General features: G+C 37.3%; 1 protein-coding gene across 1 annotated transcript; it reads left to right on the top strand.

Annotated features, from left to right (window-relative positions):
* Positions 1–2,917: 2,917 nt before the first annotated feature.
* LOC124288094 (zinc finger protein 271-like) lies at positions 2,918–16,084 on the top strand. Its single transcript, XM_046724661.1, has 2 exons — positions 2,918–3,085; positions 14,692–16,084. The coding sequence occupies exons 1-2, from the start codon at positions 3,051–3,053 to the stop codon at positions 15,587–15,589; spliced, it is 933 nt and encodes a 310-aa protein (XP_046580617.1). The 5' UTR covers positions 2,918–3,050; the 3' UTR covers positions 15,590–16,084.
* The last annotated feature ends 1,898 nt before the right edge of the window (positions 16,085–17,982 follow it).

The raw sequence follows: 17,982 nt of genomic DNA, 5'->3' as shown, positions 1-17,982 counted from the left end.
TCGTTGGTCACTCTCGATTAAATACCCCTATCACTTATAACCCCTAGTTAATCAGTTTGTTTGCAACTTAGGTGAAAAAAGCAATTGGTATGGACAATGGGCGGCGTGTATATTACAGGTTAGGCATCAGCGGTTTTGTGAGGACTTCGAGCTTAATGCTTTGTCCGACACTAAAATGTTTGCTAGGCTTTATTTATTGTCAACCAAGCATAGCAATTGATGGACCCCCGATTGTCCTTTTCATACAGCGTGACCAAAACTGCTGGGAATCGGAATGACTGTTTTGCTGAAAAAACCCAAGTACTGTCATGAAAAGCGTGTTCTTTGCCGAGCAGCTTTTATCCTTAGATAAGTTGTGAAATGGCCATTGTTATGATAGCATTCAATAACATACTGGGTTTAAACAAAAGTAATATCTGTATTTGGGCACGTTTTGCAACAAAAATCTTGATATCTATTGAATGAAAAATGCATATTTCCAACATGAAATATACATTTTTATCATATGAAATATACACATTTATCATAAGAAATATACATTTTTATCATACGTAATATACATTTTTCGTATAATGAAAAATACATATTTCCCAATACCACATAAACATGAAAAATATATGTATGTATTTATGAGAGAATAATTTGGGGGAAAAAGTATTTTATGTCATTTCAAGCCATGTAACAGATTGTAATCTTAACTTGTACTGAGTTCATCCTTGATTTAAATTAAACAATTTACTTTAAACCTAAAGTGATCATTGTCATCTTCATTAATGCAACTGTAATGGTTTTGCACCAAGCGCTGTCGGGTGTGTAGTCGGACTCAACGCCTGAGTGTGTGCCGCTGCACACGGTGTAGTATGTGTTGTCTTCACCCCATCAGCAGAGACAAATATACAAGGAGCTGGGTCGGAGAGAACGCTATCAAATATACACTAATCCCCCACAATCGTGCTTGACTATCATTATACCTGAATTCAATCCATTCTTGATGAATGTACTTTGTATTGCCCAGATATGATAATGGTTAAAGTAAGTTCATATAGCCATTATTTCGCGAAAACTGTACATTAGAAACGTCTATATGTCGTTTCATTGAGGTGTAAAAACTTGCAGAATTTCTGCGTGATACATTTTTCTTCTTTATGCACCATAAAATTCTGAAATGTATTTTTCATATTTTTTTCTCTGTGCCTGTTTAAAGAAAGTAGGCCAGGCTGACTTAATGCGTCAGAAATCAGATGTAAAACACACATTTCTCAACATGATCTCTCCATGGCTCGGAGGCAGCCAACACACCAGCAGTCATGAAGTGGGGAAACCTCAATTACTTGTTGAAGGGGTGAGCAGCTTAGAATCAATATTGAGACTACTGTTTGAATCCCAAGGAAAACTTGTTTTCACATGTGAATGCATTGCCATTAAACTAAATGCCAATATTATTAATAGTACTGTTAATGAGCACTGTGATTGTTTGGTGTTTATCGTACATTTTGGTAGACAAACATTGTTAACCTGTATTTATTTAGGTATTTTTCCGTCAGAAATTCAAAATAATATATATGCTTAGAAATTACAGTAAAAATGTTTTGCTTTTATCAGTTTAACATATAAGGCTACCTAAAGTATAATTAATTTTCTCTCTATTATTCAATTTAGCCAACCTCCAAACAGAAGCGCAAATTGCTATGATTTTCATTGAGAATAAACTACTTCTATTTTAATTAATTCAATGATGGAAAATTATCCACAGATGTTCTGTCTTACAAAGACAGACATATGAACCTTTTCGTCCATCCATTCACCATTTACAATGATTAATTCATGTTAAATCGAAAGCAGGGGAGAGACTGATGAATGTATTTGCTGGAGTTTTTCCTGACAGGGAAATATCATGTGGTGGTTGGGAGGATGACATTTGCATCACCTCAAACATCTCAACCACGTCTTCACGACGACGATGTACCTGAAGTGTTAAACAAAGACACAACATTCAAAGAGAAGACAGATACATACTTAGTTCCTTCAAGTCAGTAATGACCCTCGGTCCTGTATTTAAGCACGCTGGGCCATACGGAAATTAATGTCATTTCCGTTTAAATGGTAAATAAATTTTAGTACAATTTTAATGAGTATTTATGTTAATTAGAAATTTCTATTTTCTTAATTTCTAATGGGAAGTTCTTTGTAACTATATTTCCTATCGGGTTGAATCGAATAACCGTAGTTTTTTATTTCCTCATATGATTTGCTGTAGCTGATTTCAACATTCGACGTTGGTGTTTTCATTTACTGATGAGGCACACTAAATAAATATAGCATAAAAACACAGACAATCCGTACCTGTTCTCAACAGTTGGGGAAAAAGAAATTCAATGTGACACATTAACAAACTCTGGGCAACACGGACTGACATACTGATTCCGAAACCCCGTGAACAGTTTAGAAAAACACACCGTGATTTTATTATCTCGAATAAATCCCAATTCAATCGTCGTCTTAAAATATGTTGGCAGTTGTTCGAAGCCCTGATCTCAACACGTGCGATCTTCGATTTTTAGGGAAGGAAGAAAAACAGTCAACGAACTGAACGCTTCGTCCTAATCTCTGAGTGAAATTAACAATCGTCTTTACACCCATGTCCCTCTCACAGACTAATCGTGAACACAATCATATCGGTAAATTATGAAGTTGATTTCCATATCAAAACTCTTAGTCCGGCAACCAAATATTTACTGGCTGCCCAAGCATGACCAAATGTTGTCATTAAGGACTCAGTAACATTGATTGACGTATTCAGGATATCGTCCCGCCCATTCCGGGGTCAGTAGCGCGTGCAGCCTCTGTTTCGAGTCACGTGATTTCAATCTGACTTCCTATTGGACAGAATGTGTTTTAACATTGTGTTAGTTTGTGGATAAGTCACGGTGTTGACAGTGAGGCATACACACAGCAATTCTGTACCCGCGATAGATAACCCCTGCTCGAAGCCCTGTAATGTTGTCAGACTGACTACACGGCACCAACTGGTCATAATAACAGACACCCAGATGGACGGACCCTTGTTTATGCACGTACCATGCAGGTAAGAATCCAAACACGGTATTTCCTTATGTTTGTATCTATTCCTTTTTGATCGGAATAGGCGTTTGTTTTCACGCACTGTTATGTCATGGTATAATATTGATACACAGTTTAGTATTTTCCTGTTTGACAAACTAAACGTGCTCATCTGTTAACAAGATAATATTTTATATAGTTGTGTATTTCAACATTGGCTAGTGCATAAATAAATATTTTAGAAATGGTTAGATATGACACTTAATTATAATCAATATATGGGGTCTAATATTTTAAGTAATTATGGCAATCAGTTTGAATTAGTGATGATAGTGTGTCGTATAGCAGTATCGTATATAGTAACGTTATTTGTTTACAAGCTACCAGGCACTTCGGCATTGTAATGTAATCTTCCACTGACTGATACAACTATGTCAATCTTACGGTTACTGTGCTTGTTCAATTATGATAAATTTACCATCAAATATTGTCAATCATATTTTGGGAAAGGAAGTAGAAAACATTAAACTCGAGAAGCATTTCCTTGATGACTTCTTCTTTCAAAATATTCTAGTACAAATTTAAGAGAAGCATTAAAAAGGACAAAGTTCATTACACGCAGTCGGCTAATATATAACCTCAACTGCGAGAGACACTCCGATTAAATCAGTCTACAATAAGAAATACAGGGACGACGCCAGTTTTATAGATTTTAAGGCATGTTTTACTGATTTTCTATGGAAGATAGACGTTTCGCCATGGTAGTGTATGGTCTATAGACAGTTTAATGTTCTAACCACAACAGAGGCAGTAGACCGAATATTGAGAGTCACTCATTCCAGCAGACTGTGACTTTTGCCTATTGAAATTTAATGAAAAATGAACGCACTTCCTTTGTTTGTTTACATAAAGCAATTATCATGGATCTTTGATAAAAACTTAATTTGGAGTTATATCAAAATTTATATCGTTTTAATTTGATGACAACAAGGAAATATGAATTTAAAATTAGGTACCCTTTGATGCATACTTTTTTAAAAAATGTGTCTCCTAGTGGCCTGCGGTTGAAAGAGATGGAAAGGACTACCTTTTTCTTCAAAACAGTGAATATTGCAACCAAATATAATTGTCAATGTTATTTCCAGTACAAGTTTCACATACAGATGTAGGAAATTTTAACGCTTGGAACGATCATAAGGATAATATTTGTTTCCATGTTAAATATAATCACAGATAACAATAACAATGAATAATAACAACAATTCGTCCTAAGCATAATGTATACTCAACCCTTAAAGAAATGGATACTATTTTAGCACAGTATTTATATTAGATGTGATGTGAAAGTGATATTGAAATAATATGTGGCGCCGAAACCCATGTTACGGGCGATAAGTCTGTTCATTATCCATGTGTTCCATGTTCCTTTCGTTCACCATAGCCGCGGTGTGCTATCCGCGGCGTTGTAGCTATTTATATATAAATAAATCTTCTTAAGTAAATTACACGGTTTGGGCACGATACAATGTGATATAGTGAAATATACGAATGGCACATACCACTGTCTTTGTTCTCAGGGGAGCGTTAACTAGCCCTACCTCCAGGAACCACTGTCTGTAAACCAGGGGCGAGATTTATGAATAGGCGGTTTAATCATGTGGGTATCGTGTTGCTTAACTAAATATATCTCTTGGATTGTATTTGTTGCAAAAGAATAGGCTAAATACCAACACCAGGGTTGTATTGCATTGTGATAAATATGAGAAATTGAGGTAACATCGGTTTGATTTGCCGTAGGATAGAGAACTCTACTTTCCCGGTCTCGTAACGTATAGATGAGTCAGTTTTAATTGTTCGCAGGGGGAAAAAGGAAGTATTAAACTGCTGTTTCCTTGTAACAACAATTTGTTAAGGATTATGCCTACATAAGTAATGTCATCATGTTGATAATGCCATGGTTGCCAAGACGGACGCTTCCTGCAAGTGGAATGGTCAGTCTACTGGGTGCATACACCCCACAAACAGTTTAGCTTGATATAGTACACAAGCAACAGAGAATCTTATTCTTATGTTTAGTGTAGCAATCACTGGGTAGTTTATGTTAAAAAATGAATAAATAAAACAAGGAAATATAGAAAATATGTTTACATCGCTGCTAAGTATATCGTTCATATTTGGAACATCAACTTTATAGTAATTGTTGTATTGAAGGAATTACTAAATGATTCACTCTTTTTATTTTATTTTGCATTTTCTTTTAATGGTGGTTTGAATACCAGTGTATTATTGGTTACAAAGCACTTTCGAAGTTAACAACAACGTCTTCGGCAAATATATCTTCAGTGTACTTCATAGCGCAGGGAAATGGACATTTTACCAGAACAGGCTCAACGAATTTCAGGAATTTATATCCCTGTTATATATTATATTTAAAACCAGACAGTCAAAGTATAATAAACTTTGGCATATTTCATGTATGCCTCCATCACATGTCTGTGATAGATTTAAAGAACACTTGGAGACAAAGATTGAAGAAACATTCGATAACAAAATACGTACAACATTATGTTGCTGATAAAACAAAGTAATCTGTATCTCAGCTGGCAAAAACTTCCCGTCCCTCAGTCCCCCGTAAGGGGTGCTGTGATAATGTTGGTAGTGTTAGGGAACAATGTCAAATATATGTTCAGTCGTTAAAAGAAATTGCTACACTAACTCTTCTTTATAATCAACCAAACACACATACTATGTAATAAATTTGCAGTTTATATGAATCTTTATGTGCGTCCATAGTCAGATATGGGAGAAGAAGCGGAACGGCGCGAGATAAATTCACGTACGGTTCAAGTGAGCTTTTGGGGAACTTGAAAGCAAATAACTTAAGATTTGAATGAAGCTTTGCGCCAATAGTTTAATGAGCTTTGTCGTATGTTTGCGTCATAGCACCGTGGACAGAGGACTTTGTCATTGTGAGATTACAGTTGACAAATGAGCAAACCTGCCCCAGGGGTGCGGGGAGAATGAGAGGGTGGTGGACAAAGTTTGGGACGGAGACAGATAGAGATTGAAATCCCCCTCGAGGCTCGAGTTTCAAACAGTGACACCCACTTTATTTTGTTCGTTTTTGAGCCCCCATTGAGGTTACGTTCTGAGCCCTACAACACTGGTGACCAGGGACCGACATGGACGCAGATTAATGGCACTTCGGTACCAAGGAAACTCGGGGCAAGAAACATCAAAATAAAAAGAAATATGAAAAGGGAATTGGAAACTGTTTCATAGTAGATTTACTCAAGTTTCTAAGAATATAGGAATGAGGTTTTTTAAAATGTCCTTTCTCGTCTTTTCGCATTTTGAAAGTGTGCTTTACTAGCAATATTCTTTTATCCAATTCCTTTCTGAATTTATCATTTTGGCCCTAATCTAGTACAATGCAATATATTCTTTATCATATAGGTTGACGATAAAATTATTTTGGAATGCACGGCAAGAAGTAAACCGCCATGTTGATGATGAACAGCATCAAGCAGACTCCCCCTAGCATATGAATAAATCGAATTCATAATATATTCCTAAATATTAATATCAATTCTGATGAAATGGTTGGAGCAGTACTTTCAATTAAATATATTTTATCTAAACACGGATCCCGCTAATTAAAGAAAAATATTGTATACTGATGTACATTTTCGAAATATATTTAATAAACTATGGCAATCATCGGTACCTTATTTCACGCTAGTTATCGTTGACATAGTAAACATATATCCCCGAGTTTTAAAACAATAAAAACACCAGCAATATTGACATGAATTAAGCACAGGAAGCTACATCAATAGTGACTAGTTTGAACTTATTTATTAAATGTTTCCTTCCTAACATTGACTGTTGACAGAAACGGAAATATGTAAACACAAAATACTCGTGTTGTGCTGTCATTAAAATCATAAATAGAGAATAGCACCAAAGATTTTCTCTCCAAATACAATAAGTGCACAACTGAATAAAACCCCACACAGGAGTACAGACACGGGTCCAGAGCCTTCTTCTTTAGATTACAGCGACGAGTTTTAGGATAGCATGAAGACTAGAAAATAGCCCATGCCAAATTAAAATGACGTATTCTTCAGTAGGTGATGCGAATTAGACTTTAGTATCTAAACCGCAAACCATGAATGAAACAAAAAGTGAGTCTTAAGACAGGTCATAATGACACGTCCCATATAGCAAATCAAATATACATTTGTACTGAGTACAATTAAATCATTTAATTCTCTTTCAGAAAGATAACTATGCAACTTAACATTTTTAGAGGCATTTCATTTCCTAATTATAGATATTTATGCATGAAAAAGATTATATTTTCGAGTTAGATATATTCCGTAAATTATCAATTGAACTGAAACAAACACATATGTCTTTGTCTAAAAGCCATTTTCAGTTTACTGAAGATTGCATATGGAGCAGGTCAGTTGTCAATGGTCAAAGGATTCGCTAGTGAAACAAAACATCCGCTATATTGACTGTCAATGTCTAATTTGGCAAAACAATGTGTACATCCATACCCACTGTATAGGATACACAGGTATGATCACCCATTTTAAGATAATTCCTGGTCACACTACCCGGTGTATGTAGTCTTCGTGTGAAAATGTTTCCTGCAATAATATTTCCCGACTATGTAAACTACTTATACAAATGTTTGCCTGAATGTTGAAACATTATATTGTCTAAGTGATAACAGTGACATTGCTGCATCTACTGAAGTGTTTTAATATTTCAACCTATATCTATACCTTCTAACAACTAACATGGTGGTGTGTGCCCAAACTGAAAAAGGCTATTGCTAACACACACCTTTTTTTTATTTTATGTTTTATACGTGTTTAAATATTACTACATCTATTCTTAAATATAAGAAAATGTCAGTTCTGGGAGAAATATGGCTTATCCTGATGTATTTCGGAAAAAAATTAATCAATCAACCGGTATCGTCACAATTTATTTCAGTTTAAATATTCGTCGTCACGTTCAGTGTCCACGTTTCCGAAACAGACTACAAGTTAACATTAAAATACATCCTGATTGAATTAATATGCCATAAAACCGGAGATTCTGTATGATATCATAACCTCTGCTCTTTTGAAGACGACAAAATGAATCTGGGGAGTAAATAACTGGCATATATTATTCTTATTTTTAATGAATTGGAACTTGAAGATGGATCACATAAAATTAATAATGAATGGCATAAATATTTTCGAAATAAAAACGATTTTCTTTGTATAGAAAGTTCCAGTTAGCATTAGCTGATTTGGTTCCATGGCCAGCGCTGTAATTGAACAAGTTGTTAGTCATGATATTATTGGCTATACTGGCCGGTCGTCGTCTTCGTCTACAGCCCACCGAAACAGGGCCAGGGGATGGGGATGGGGGGCTGCGGATCGGATGGAGGTGGGGGGTTAAGATATGATAGACACATGGAAGAGAGATGAACTCATTAAGCAATTAATAGACAATTAACCCTTTATTACTCATTCATAGCGTGTGGTGAGTGGTCTTTGTCTTGGAAACATTATGGAGGGAGTCATGCAACCTTAGTTCAAACTAATATCCAATAACACGTGCAGGCTCACGTAAAACATGGCTATTATAGTCACAATTATGGGGTAGTCATATAGCATGCATTCTTGTCAACTGATTCAATGAAAATCCCATGTAGCATAAAATACAGCGGAAATTATTATGGAAACCAAGAATATATTTCATGTATGAGTTGTGAAGTGAAACGAGGAATGACGGGAAATATTATTTACAGAGTATATATACTATTCATCTTTCACCGCTTATTAATTCGGTAGCTATTTCAACATTGTTTCATTTGAGCATTACATCTTTTTTCTTTAAATGTGGAAAATATAAAAGAAACTCTTTTGAAAAATATGAATTAATTTGAGGATCATAACCCGAATTTGATCTGACTGAACTCATACAGACCCCTCCACTTAGATTACATGTGCCCATATGACTTTCAACCCCAATCATGTCCGCTTCAACTTCAAACAGTTTCAATTAATCTGTCATGAATCTAAAGTAAATAAACTATTTGCAGAAACTCCAATTTTCAGATATCATCAATTATAGACGTAAACACGTAATCAATAAAATTAATTTCTACCAAACAACGGAAAAACAACTGGGCGTCACGAAAACTAGCCTTCTCGTTTCTAAAACGAATTACGGAAAAGATTAATATCGGTTGTAACGAGACTGGTAGGAGAAAAATAATACAGAGGGATACGAAGGTCATTCGCGAAACACTCGATTTTCCCTGGGTCATTATTTCTGTCCCGTCCCCTACCCAAAACACAACACATGAATTCATGAGAGGCAAAGTGTGAAAATGCACGCCCCATGTTTGCACGTGGAGATCATGTGTCACGTGCAGCTCGCTCACATCGCCTCTCGGGAGGCTCCGGTATCCCTCGTTAGCTAGGAAGCATCTCAATCTGGGTGAAGGGGGACCTGGCTGGGAGGAGGGGTGGTCTCGTGTTTGGACGCCACGAGTGACGGGTCCACATCACTTATATCTCGCTCGTATTAGTCACTAATCTTGTCTATTTAAATGCCATTTCTCTCTCCACAAAATATGCTCAGTGCACGGAACAACTGAAGGTCAGACCACCCTTTAAAATGTTGTATTTTGATGTCTTTTTCATCTGCGTAACAGTGCTTGACATGAGATGAGATCAATGAAGAAAAAAAGAAAGAATTAATGTACCTATAAAGTTCGAGAAAATATGCTATAAATATAATGTTATTTTGATACCAAATAACGCTTCCAAATTGTAATTTTCTACATACACGCAAACATGAGTTAGTAAAACCATATGTTCACCTTTGAAAATATAGTCAGTTGATCGCGTAAGAAAGAAACACGAAAAGGAAAAATAAGAAAACCAATTATATTCATGCAAACACTTTCACTTTATTTATTTAATCAACAAACTTGTTATTATCTCTTTATATATTGTCTGTGAAGCTGGCAAACATTATCACTTAGTGAAGCTGAAGAAAAGCCAGGAAAATGAACTATATCTTGTTGGAAGCAACACTGTTACAAAATATTAACATAATAAAATAATCACATTTTTATATAATTTAATTGAGAAGAATACAACTCTCAATGTTGACCACCATCGATACTGTCCCCGGACCCCATGTGATGCCACTCAAAACCCAGATCGATACCTCTCTGTCCAATTACTACTGTTAATCTGATCGAAAAATATATGTCTTGATTTCCGATTGAGATGAATTATTTCTTGAAGAGCAACTGATCCGATTTGGAAGGGATATATAAATAGTTGTCGCGGAAGCATTATTAAGGCATTGATGTCTATATAAACTGGCACAAACAACCTGGCGACGCCAACACGTAGAGACGTCATTTGTTTTAAGTCTTAAGGGAATCACAACCAGCGGAATTGACAGTTGCCAAGTCATCCTTCATTATGTTTGGTGAACAACTACTTCAAATAATGATATTTGTTTCGCTGCAAATGTCGGCTGTAAACCCCATTGTGAAATCTAAAATCAATGTTATAAAAATCACGTTCCTGGGGCTGTTGTTGTACCCATTTTTTAGATCCCCTTCTCACTGTTTCTAAATACAACTTCTTCACTATCGTTGTGTTGACTTGGATAACAAGACGATGTTTTTGAACCAAGAACAATACTGTTCTCCGAAAGTTGTATATTTGAGGAAGAAATATGTCAGTATTTTGTATACAGCATTTTATACTATCTAAACAATATTTTTATCATTTGGCTATTTTACGGATATTTTGACCGAATCTTTTAGAAAATATAATCGTTTCTTTTTTAAAATGAGCTTTTTTCATGCTTGAAATTCAGTTGTTGAGTACTGTTGATTAACGAGAAGAAAACACTGACACAGCTGTTAAAATACAACAGTACAGTATAACATCTTTCATCCATATCACAAACTATATCAGATCCTGCTTTCATTTATTGCTGTTGACTTCCTCCAACATCTATCTGTAAAATGAAGTCATTATTTGGAAAGAACGTCAGTTCTGGTCTGTTGATTGAGTGCGTCATTTGCTAATAAACCCATAACGTTGTCTAAATATATACTCATAACGATGGATAATATTCTGAACACACGCTAGTCAAGATTCTGGAAATATAGTTCTTGATGTAATGTTAACTTCAGACACACGGAATTGTCTGTTGACTGCAAACCTTTTCACTTTACAACAAAGCTTTGATATGCCCCAGTGTGGCAAACTGTGACGAATCATTAGGACTGTGTTTGGCTGTAACGGGCACCTGCCAACCAGTCTATTGGGGTGTATTTTCAGACAATCTTCTACCAGTTGTCCCTTGTTTGTTGGTTGACAGATTGGGCGGGTCATGACAAATGAGAACGAAACAGAAGAGTTCCTTGTCGAGGCCCTATGGCCTGATTAGCTGGGACAGGGTCTCTAATTACCAAGTGTCCCCAACGTTAAGTCCGAACGCAAAACGGCCAGCGCCAAAGCTTTATATTGGAGTTGTTTATAGTGTTTTACACAAATCCACCTCTGTTGAATTTTTGACCAATTCCCAGATTATCACCTTCTAAAGCGCTGAATTGTCGGAAGGACGTTTTCGACAGGTGAAAATTAATAATGGATGGCTTGAGTTACTGTGCGCCCGGGGGATCTGGTTGTTGGGGAAAGGGTTTGGGGAGATTATTCCCTTCAAGGGGGGAGGATTTCCGTATCGGTACAGAGGTATAGGAAGAAGATGGCATTTGGTTCTGTGATTTATGGTCCTGGTGTGGCGTTTCACCCCTCTGCGACCATAGAGCCAAAAAACTTCAAACAGGACGTCTCAATGCAGAAGGTATCTTGTCGGGCATGGGAGGGCTAAACTCTCTGTGGGTTTCAAGGATCTCCGATTTCACCTGTATAATGTGTTTCATCTATCATAGGAAAACAGAGCAAAGAAGAAATTTTTTCGAGACTTTATTATGAAAATATCTCGAGGCTAGGTTGTGGTTGGCCTTCCTATATAATAGGTAGATCAAGGCTGTGTACAATATTTTTTCATTTATGCTGGTAGGTCTTAGAAACACGATCTGACACCATTCAAGAAAATGTTATTGAAGGAATTTCTCATGGTAGATTAAGGTGTAGTCCATGATCGCTTCTTCCCTGAGGGTCAATTCTCAACTATATGCATACACAAACTAAAACTAAGGGCTAAAGCATACATAGCTTCATGTCTCAAAGAAGATTTGTTTGCTTATACTTAATATATTTGTCGGTTTTGTTACTGGGACTTTTCTTTTTTGTTCCGTTTCCGGTACAGTATGCATAGCATGAACCACTGGAGTATCAATGCGTCATTTTCATCCCCAGTTACTCCGTCGATATATTTAATTAACATCGTAACTCATCAAAGGCTTTCTCCTCTGAACTAAACGTTTTTACCTGTAATGTTGAGTAATAACATCTCATTCTTTGGTGGCAGATGGACCAATTATAAACAATTCATCCATATTTTTTACAAATTAATCCGTATACATGATTCCTTCTGGTAATAGCAAGCTAGTGAAGTATGAAATAGTTATTGAATTATACACCATTCAGAGTAAGGAGTCATTCCTCAGTCGCCAACTCCCGTAGTTAAATTCAGTTCCGGTCGTAAACCAATCTGTTGTCGTAAACTGTTGACGACCTGTCCTCCAGAGTACTTATCGGGTTATTACACCAATAATGTAAGCTTTACTGACAATATACACCAATCACCCTCAAGCTGTGTCGCCATGTCAGCGGAAGTTGTCGTATTACTCTCTAACCCTATAACAGTGACGCATTTTCTACAGCGGTATTCTCTTAGCCATGTCCCTACGATCGGGTGATATCGCGTCATCTATTTTGTGTTAAAATACAAGATAATTATTTCAGAGATTAAATTTATTGTCGCTGTATAAAATTTTTAGATGACTTCTAACACACGATGCCGTGGGTGTGATTAGGCGTGCAAATGAAGCGATAGGAGGAGACTAGCGGCCCATAAAGTTAACACTAACTTCATCATTTATTTATGTCGTCATCTGGACCGATGCAACGCATGCTGGGATAATGACGTCACACCTTACCACAAGATACATTTTGTGTAAATTATTCAAAATGTGAGTCACATTTTTGTGAAATTGCACATTCTGTAGTTTATGATGACATAGTAAAGTAGTGAAATTGTCGCTCTCGTGGACAGATGGGATATTTTTTAGTCACTGGATAGTAATTACTCATTGCATGTTTTTTTGGTTGTTTTTTAAAAAAAATATTGTATTGAATTTTGAAAAGGTTTCATTGGACAGTTGAGAATTTTCAAATGCGCATGCTCTGCTGTGTGTTCTTCCGTCACATTAAGCTGAGATCATGTGACGCGTTTAATTACCAATAAAATCAAGCTTTCTGCGCTCTGTGCTATTGAACGTCGTTGGTTAAAAGGGTTTGAATTGTGGTCAATATCTCAAGTAATAAAAGAAACAATAGAATGACGCCATAAATGGATGACGTCATCGTGGGTTGCTAAGATCGTGCAAATATGTCGGCAGTCGTAGAGCGACTAGACATTGATTTGAAGATAAAACGCGAGCTAAGCTACATCTCTGATTAACACCCCCCTGCTGTGTTGGAGCTGGGGAAAGGAAAAAGAGGGACCATGATTGATTGGTTAACTTGGTCAAATTGGAACTCCCCACCTCTCAATCAATTGTCAATAATTGATACCTCTCTCAAGGAGAACGGCTCGATTTTGCTCTCCCAATCCACAGACTCCATCTTGAAAATGAAAATATTTGTTTTTTTGAAATATTCTGACATAAAATATTACACCTGAAGGGAGCTTTTCAAAACAGAACAATCGTTCAGTGTTTGGGATTAGGATTTAATGTTATTGCCCCTGTTGCGTTTTAAATTTTTGATTAAATCTGTCTGCCCCCCACCCGGGTTTAATCTTCGAGGTGTCACAGCCCCGGAGCTTTGTCTACAGACATCAGTACTACACCTCCCAGGATATCGGGTCACGTGACACTTATAGGTGATTGATTGTCTTGGAGAAAGAAACTCATATTGATTTCTTTTCTGAAATGCGATTAATTACTTTATGTTTTTCGTTTTAAAACTATATCTAAGTCCCGTTAGTACACAAATCAAACTTATTGTGGCAGGCACTTGCCAGAATTCCTTTGTATAATGTTTGTTTATAAGGGATTCATAAGTCCGCGAGTGAATTATGAGTGTGGAACAGGCAAAACAGTGATAGATATAACGAGCACCTGTACATCCGGGTACGATGACATGCAGTCAACCAAGCCACAGCGCTTGACCTCCCGATCCAATTAACTCGCCTCAGAGGGTTCTCGGAGCCCACCTTCCCCCATCAGCACCACCTCCTGTGTCAGCTATTCAGAACGGAGAAGTAATAGTCTTTAGGTATTAATCACAAAGTGCGTGATACGAATATACTGTGGTATGTTGAAGAGTAAATGTTCGTGTCTGTGAACACCTGGTGTTATTATGTTCTAACAGCCGTCGTTTTCTCTTCCAGGCCTACTCCAGTGTATTGTCAGAGGCCCCTGGTTCTGGATGCTGTGGGGTGCAGGTTTCCTCTTCCCGTGGGGGGCGACTGCAGCAGAGTACCGCCTCTAAAACTGGCGGGAGAGGCCGATGGGGTGGGGAAGACAGCCTCCACGCCCCTTGCATCCCTCCCTTACAGCCTCAGCCTCTTTGATCACATGAGGCGACAACATGCAAGCTGCTACCGTGTTCTAGACAATATCAAGTCGTCGCTAGCTCCCTCACTCACCCAACCCGTTCTAGTTCCAGAACGAACACTTGCCCTGCCATCGAGTGAAATGTTCAACATAAGGACACAAGCATCTCTCCCTGAAAAAATTGCTCCATCAGAAGGATTGCAAGGGATGGTTGGTTCTGTGTCCGATCCCTACACAGCACAATATGGCTACGGCCGCAAAATCTTCCCCTGCCCACAGTGTAGATATACCACAGACAGAAGAAATAACCTGAAAAGACATATGCTGACAATGCATCAGGCGTGTTCAAAACTGTTAGAATGCTGTGGCATTTTGTTTACGACGAAGGCGTCGTTACGGGAGCACGCAATGATATTCCATTACCATGGTTACACGTGTTTCTATTGTGGAAGGAGGTTCTGCAGGAAGGCTCTCTTGAAGCGCCACCTCTCGGTGCACAACGGACAAAAAGACTTCGTGTGTACGATCTGTGATTACGCCACCAGTCATAAAAGTAACCTCGAGCGTCATCGCAAAGTGCACGCGCGACAAGAAGATGGCGGCTGTGAAGGAGAGACATCTAGTGACGACCCAAAGAACCAATCAGGAGACGAGAACATCGTTGACGTCAGCAGTGACGAACTCTCCATCTGTTCCGACGACGAAGAAGAAATAAACGTTCATTCGGTATAAATGCTGCGAGAGCCAAACAACACTTTAGTCATGCAAAGGCACACCGCGGAAATCGACATAAGATCTGCTGATTCCAATCATTTAAACGTTCATGTGTCATCGACTCAGCAGTTGACGTTCACAGGACAGTTAAGGTGTCATCTACGCTTCGCATTCCAAAGATATATGATATATTCTGCTTTCAACAGCAGGCATGCGCAGTATACCGTTACGTATAAACTACACACACGTATTGCATACGTCATACATACGTAATGCTTACGTCATACATACGTGATGTAAGATAGAATCCAAAGATGTCATAGTGTGGTTATGTGTCGTAAGCAGTTTCTGTGACTTTGTGACCCTGGCAGTGGACAATCTCTCCTGATGAGGAAGTGCAATGTGAAGCATTTTGTGCCTTGTACATAATAACGTTTATTTAAGATGATGACGTGTCCGTGACGTCACTGAATGGTGTAAATCCTGAATGCGAGAGTAAACTATCTAAAGATATTGAATGCATCTTGTTATGATTTCATATTCCACGAATTTTTCTGTCACTTAAGAACTCACAACCTGCCGTTTCAGACACATATATATCCAAGCACCCCATGTACTGTCTTCGTACGTTTCACACACACATATATATCCAAGCACCCCATGTACTGTCTTCGTACGTTTCAAACATGTTCACTCGTTAACAACATTATCAAGAATATTGTTTATCGGAATCTGGAACCAGTTCCTACTTCTTACGTCTCTACATGTTTCTGCTTTTTACATTTTTACCAGTTCCTACTTTTTACATTTTTACCAGTCCCTACTTTTTTACATTTCTACCAGATCTTACGTTTACATGTCTACTAGTTCTTACTTTTTACATCTTTACCAGTTCCTACTTTTTACATCTTTACCAGTTCCTACTTTGTACATCTTTACCAGTTCCTACTTTTTACATCTTTACCAGTTCCTACTTTGTACATCTTTACCAGTTCCTACTTTTTACATCTTTACCAGTTCTTACTTTTTACATGTCTACTAGTTCTTACTTTTTACATCTCTACCAGCTCTTACTTTTTGCATCTTTGCCAGCTCCTACTTTTTGCATCTTTACCAGAGCTTACTTTTACATCTCTACCAGTCCTTACTTTTTATATCTCTACCATATCTTACTTTTTACATCACTACCAGTTTCTACTTTTTACATCTTTACCAGATCTTACTTTTTACATGTCTACTAGTTCTTACTTTTTACATCACTTCCAGTTCCTAATTTTTACATCTCTACCAGAGCTTATTTTTTACGTCTTTATCTGTTCCTACTTTTTACATCTCCTTATACTTATAAATATGGACATCTTTACCAGATCTTACTTTTTACATCTCTACCAGTTCTTACTTTTTACATCTCTACCAGTTTCTCCTTTTTACATCTTTATCAGATCTTACTTTTTCATGTCTACCAGGGCGGTGGGGTAGCCTAATGGTTAAAGCGTTGGCTCGGTCAGTCAGTCAGTCAGTCAGTCAGTCATGTCTACCAGTTCTTACTTTTTACATCACTTCCAGTTCCTAATTTTTATATCTCTACCAGATCTTACTTTTTACATATCTACCAGTTCCTACTTTTTTACATCTCTACCAGATGTTACTTTTTACATCTTTAGCAGTTCCTACTTTTTACATCACAACCAGTTCCTACTTTTTACATCACTACCAGTTTCTACTTTTTACATCTGTACTAGATCTTACTGTTTATAAATCTACTAGTTCCTACTTTTTACATCTCTACCAGAGCTTATTTTTTACGTCTTTATCTGTTCCTACTTTTTACATCTCCGTATACTAATAAATATGGACGCTCCTGTGGTGTCAGGATACGATCTCTTGTCTTGTTGGAGAAGGATCCGCTGATTTTGGTTCAAATCCCAGATTGACCATGACCAAGATAGTTATCCAGCCCCATGTGGTAATGATCACAGTGGTAAACGGGTCAGATTGGCACTACTTCGATCTTTCATGTGCCGTAAAACTCGTGAGCTGAGGGGCGTTAAACTCACCTAATGCATTTACTATTTCCCCCTGCAAGGGTATGAATTTGTACTTGCCCATACATCGGATATGACTCTGGTTGTCTGGCTTCATATACCTCGTAGCGAACGTATTGTAAATATCTGTTGACGTAATAACAGAAGAATAGGATTGCATAATTCATTCGACATTTGTAGAGCATGGTGCGATCCTTACCTTCGCAATATTTATTTTGCAGAATTATGTAATATTTACTTTATTGAAATATCTGATAAATATTAAGTATGAAAATATAATATTGACCACAACAAGAGCATGTATATGAATGAAATTTGAGTTTATTCGCGTTAGTTGTCGTATGCCCCATCATCTAGAATTTTAGA

The sequence above is a fragment of the Haliotis rubra genome, unplaced genomic scaffold, assembly GCF_003918875.1.
Source record: "Haliotis rubra isolate DU_JTF1 unplaced genomic scaffold, ASM391887v1 Scf411, whole genome shotgun sequence".
In the NCBI taxonomy this organism is placed as follows: domain Eukaryota; kingdom Metazoa; phylum Mollusca; class Gastropoda; order Lepetellida; family Haliotidae; genus Haliotis; species Haliotis rubra.
Note: the sequence above shows the minus strand (reverse complement) of the source record. Positions and strands in the feature narration are given on the sequence as shown.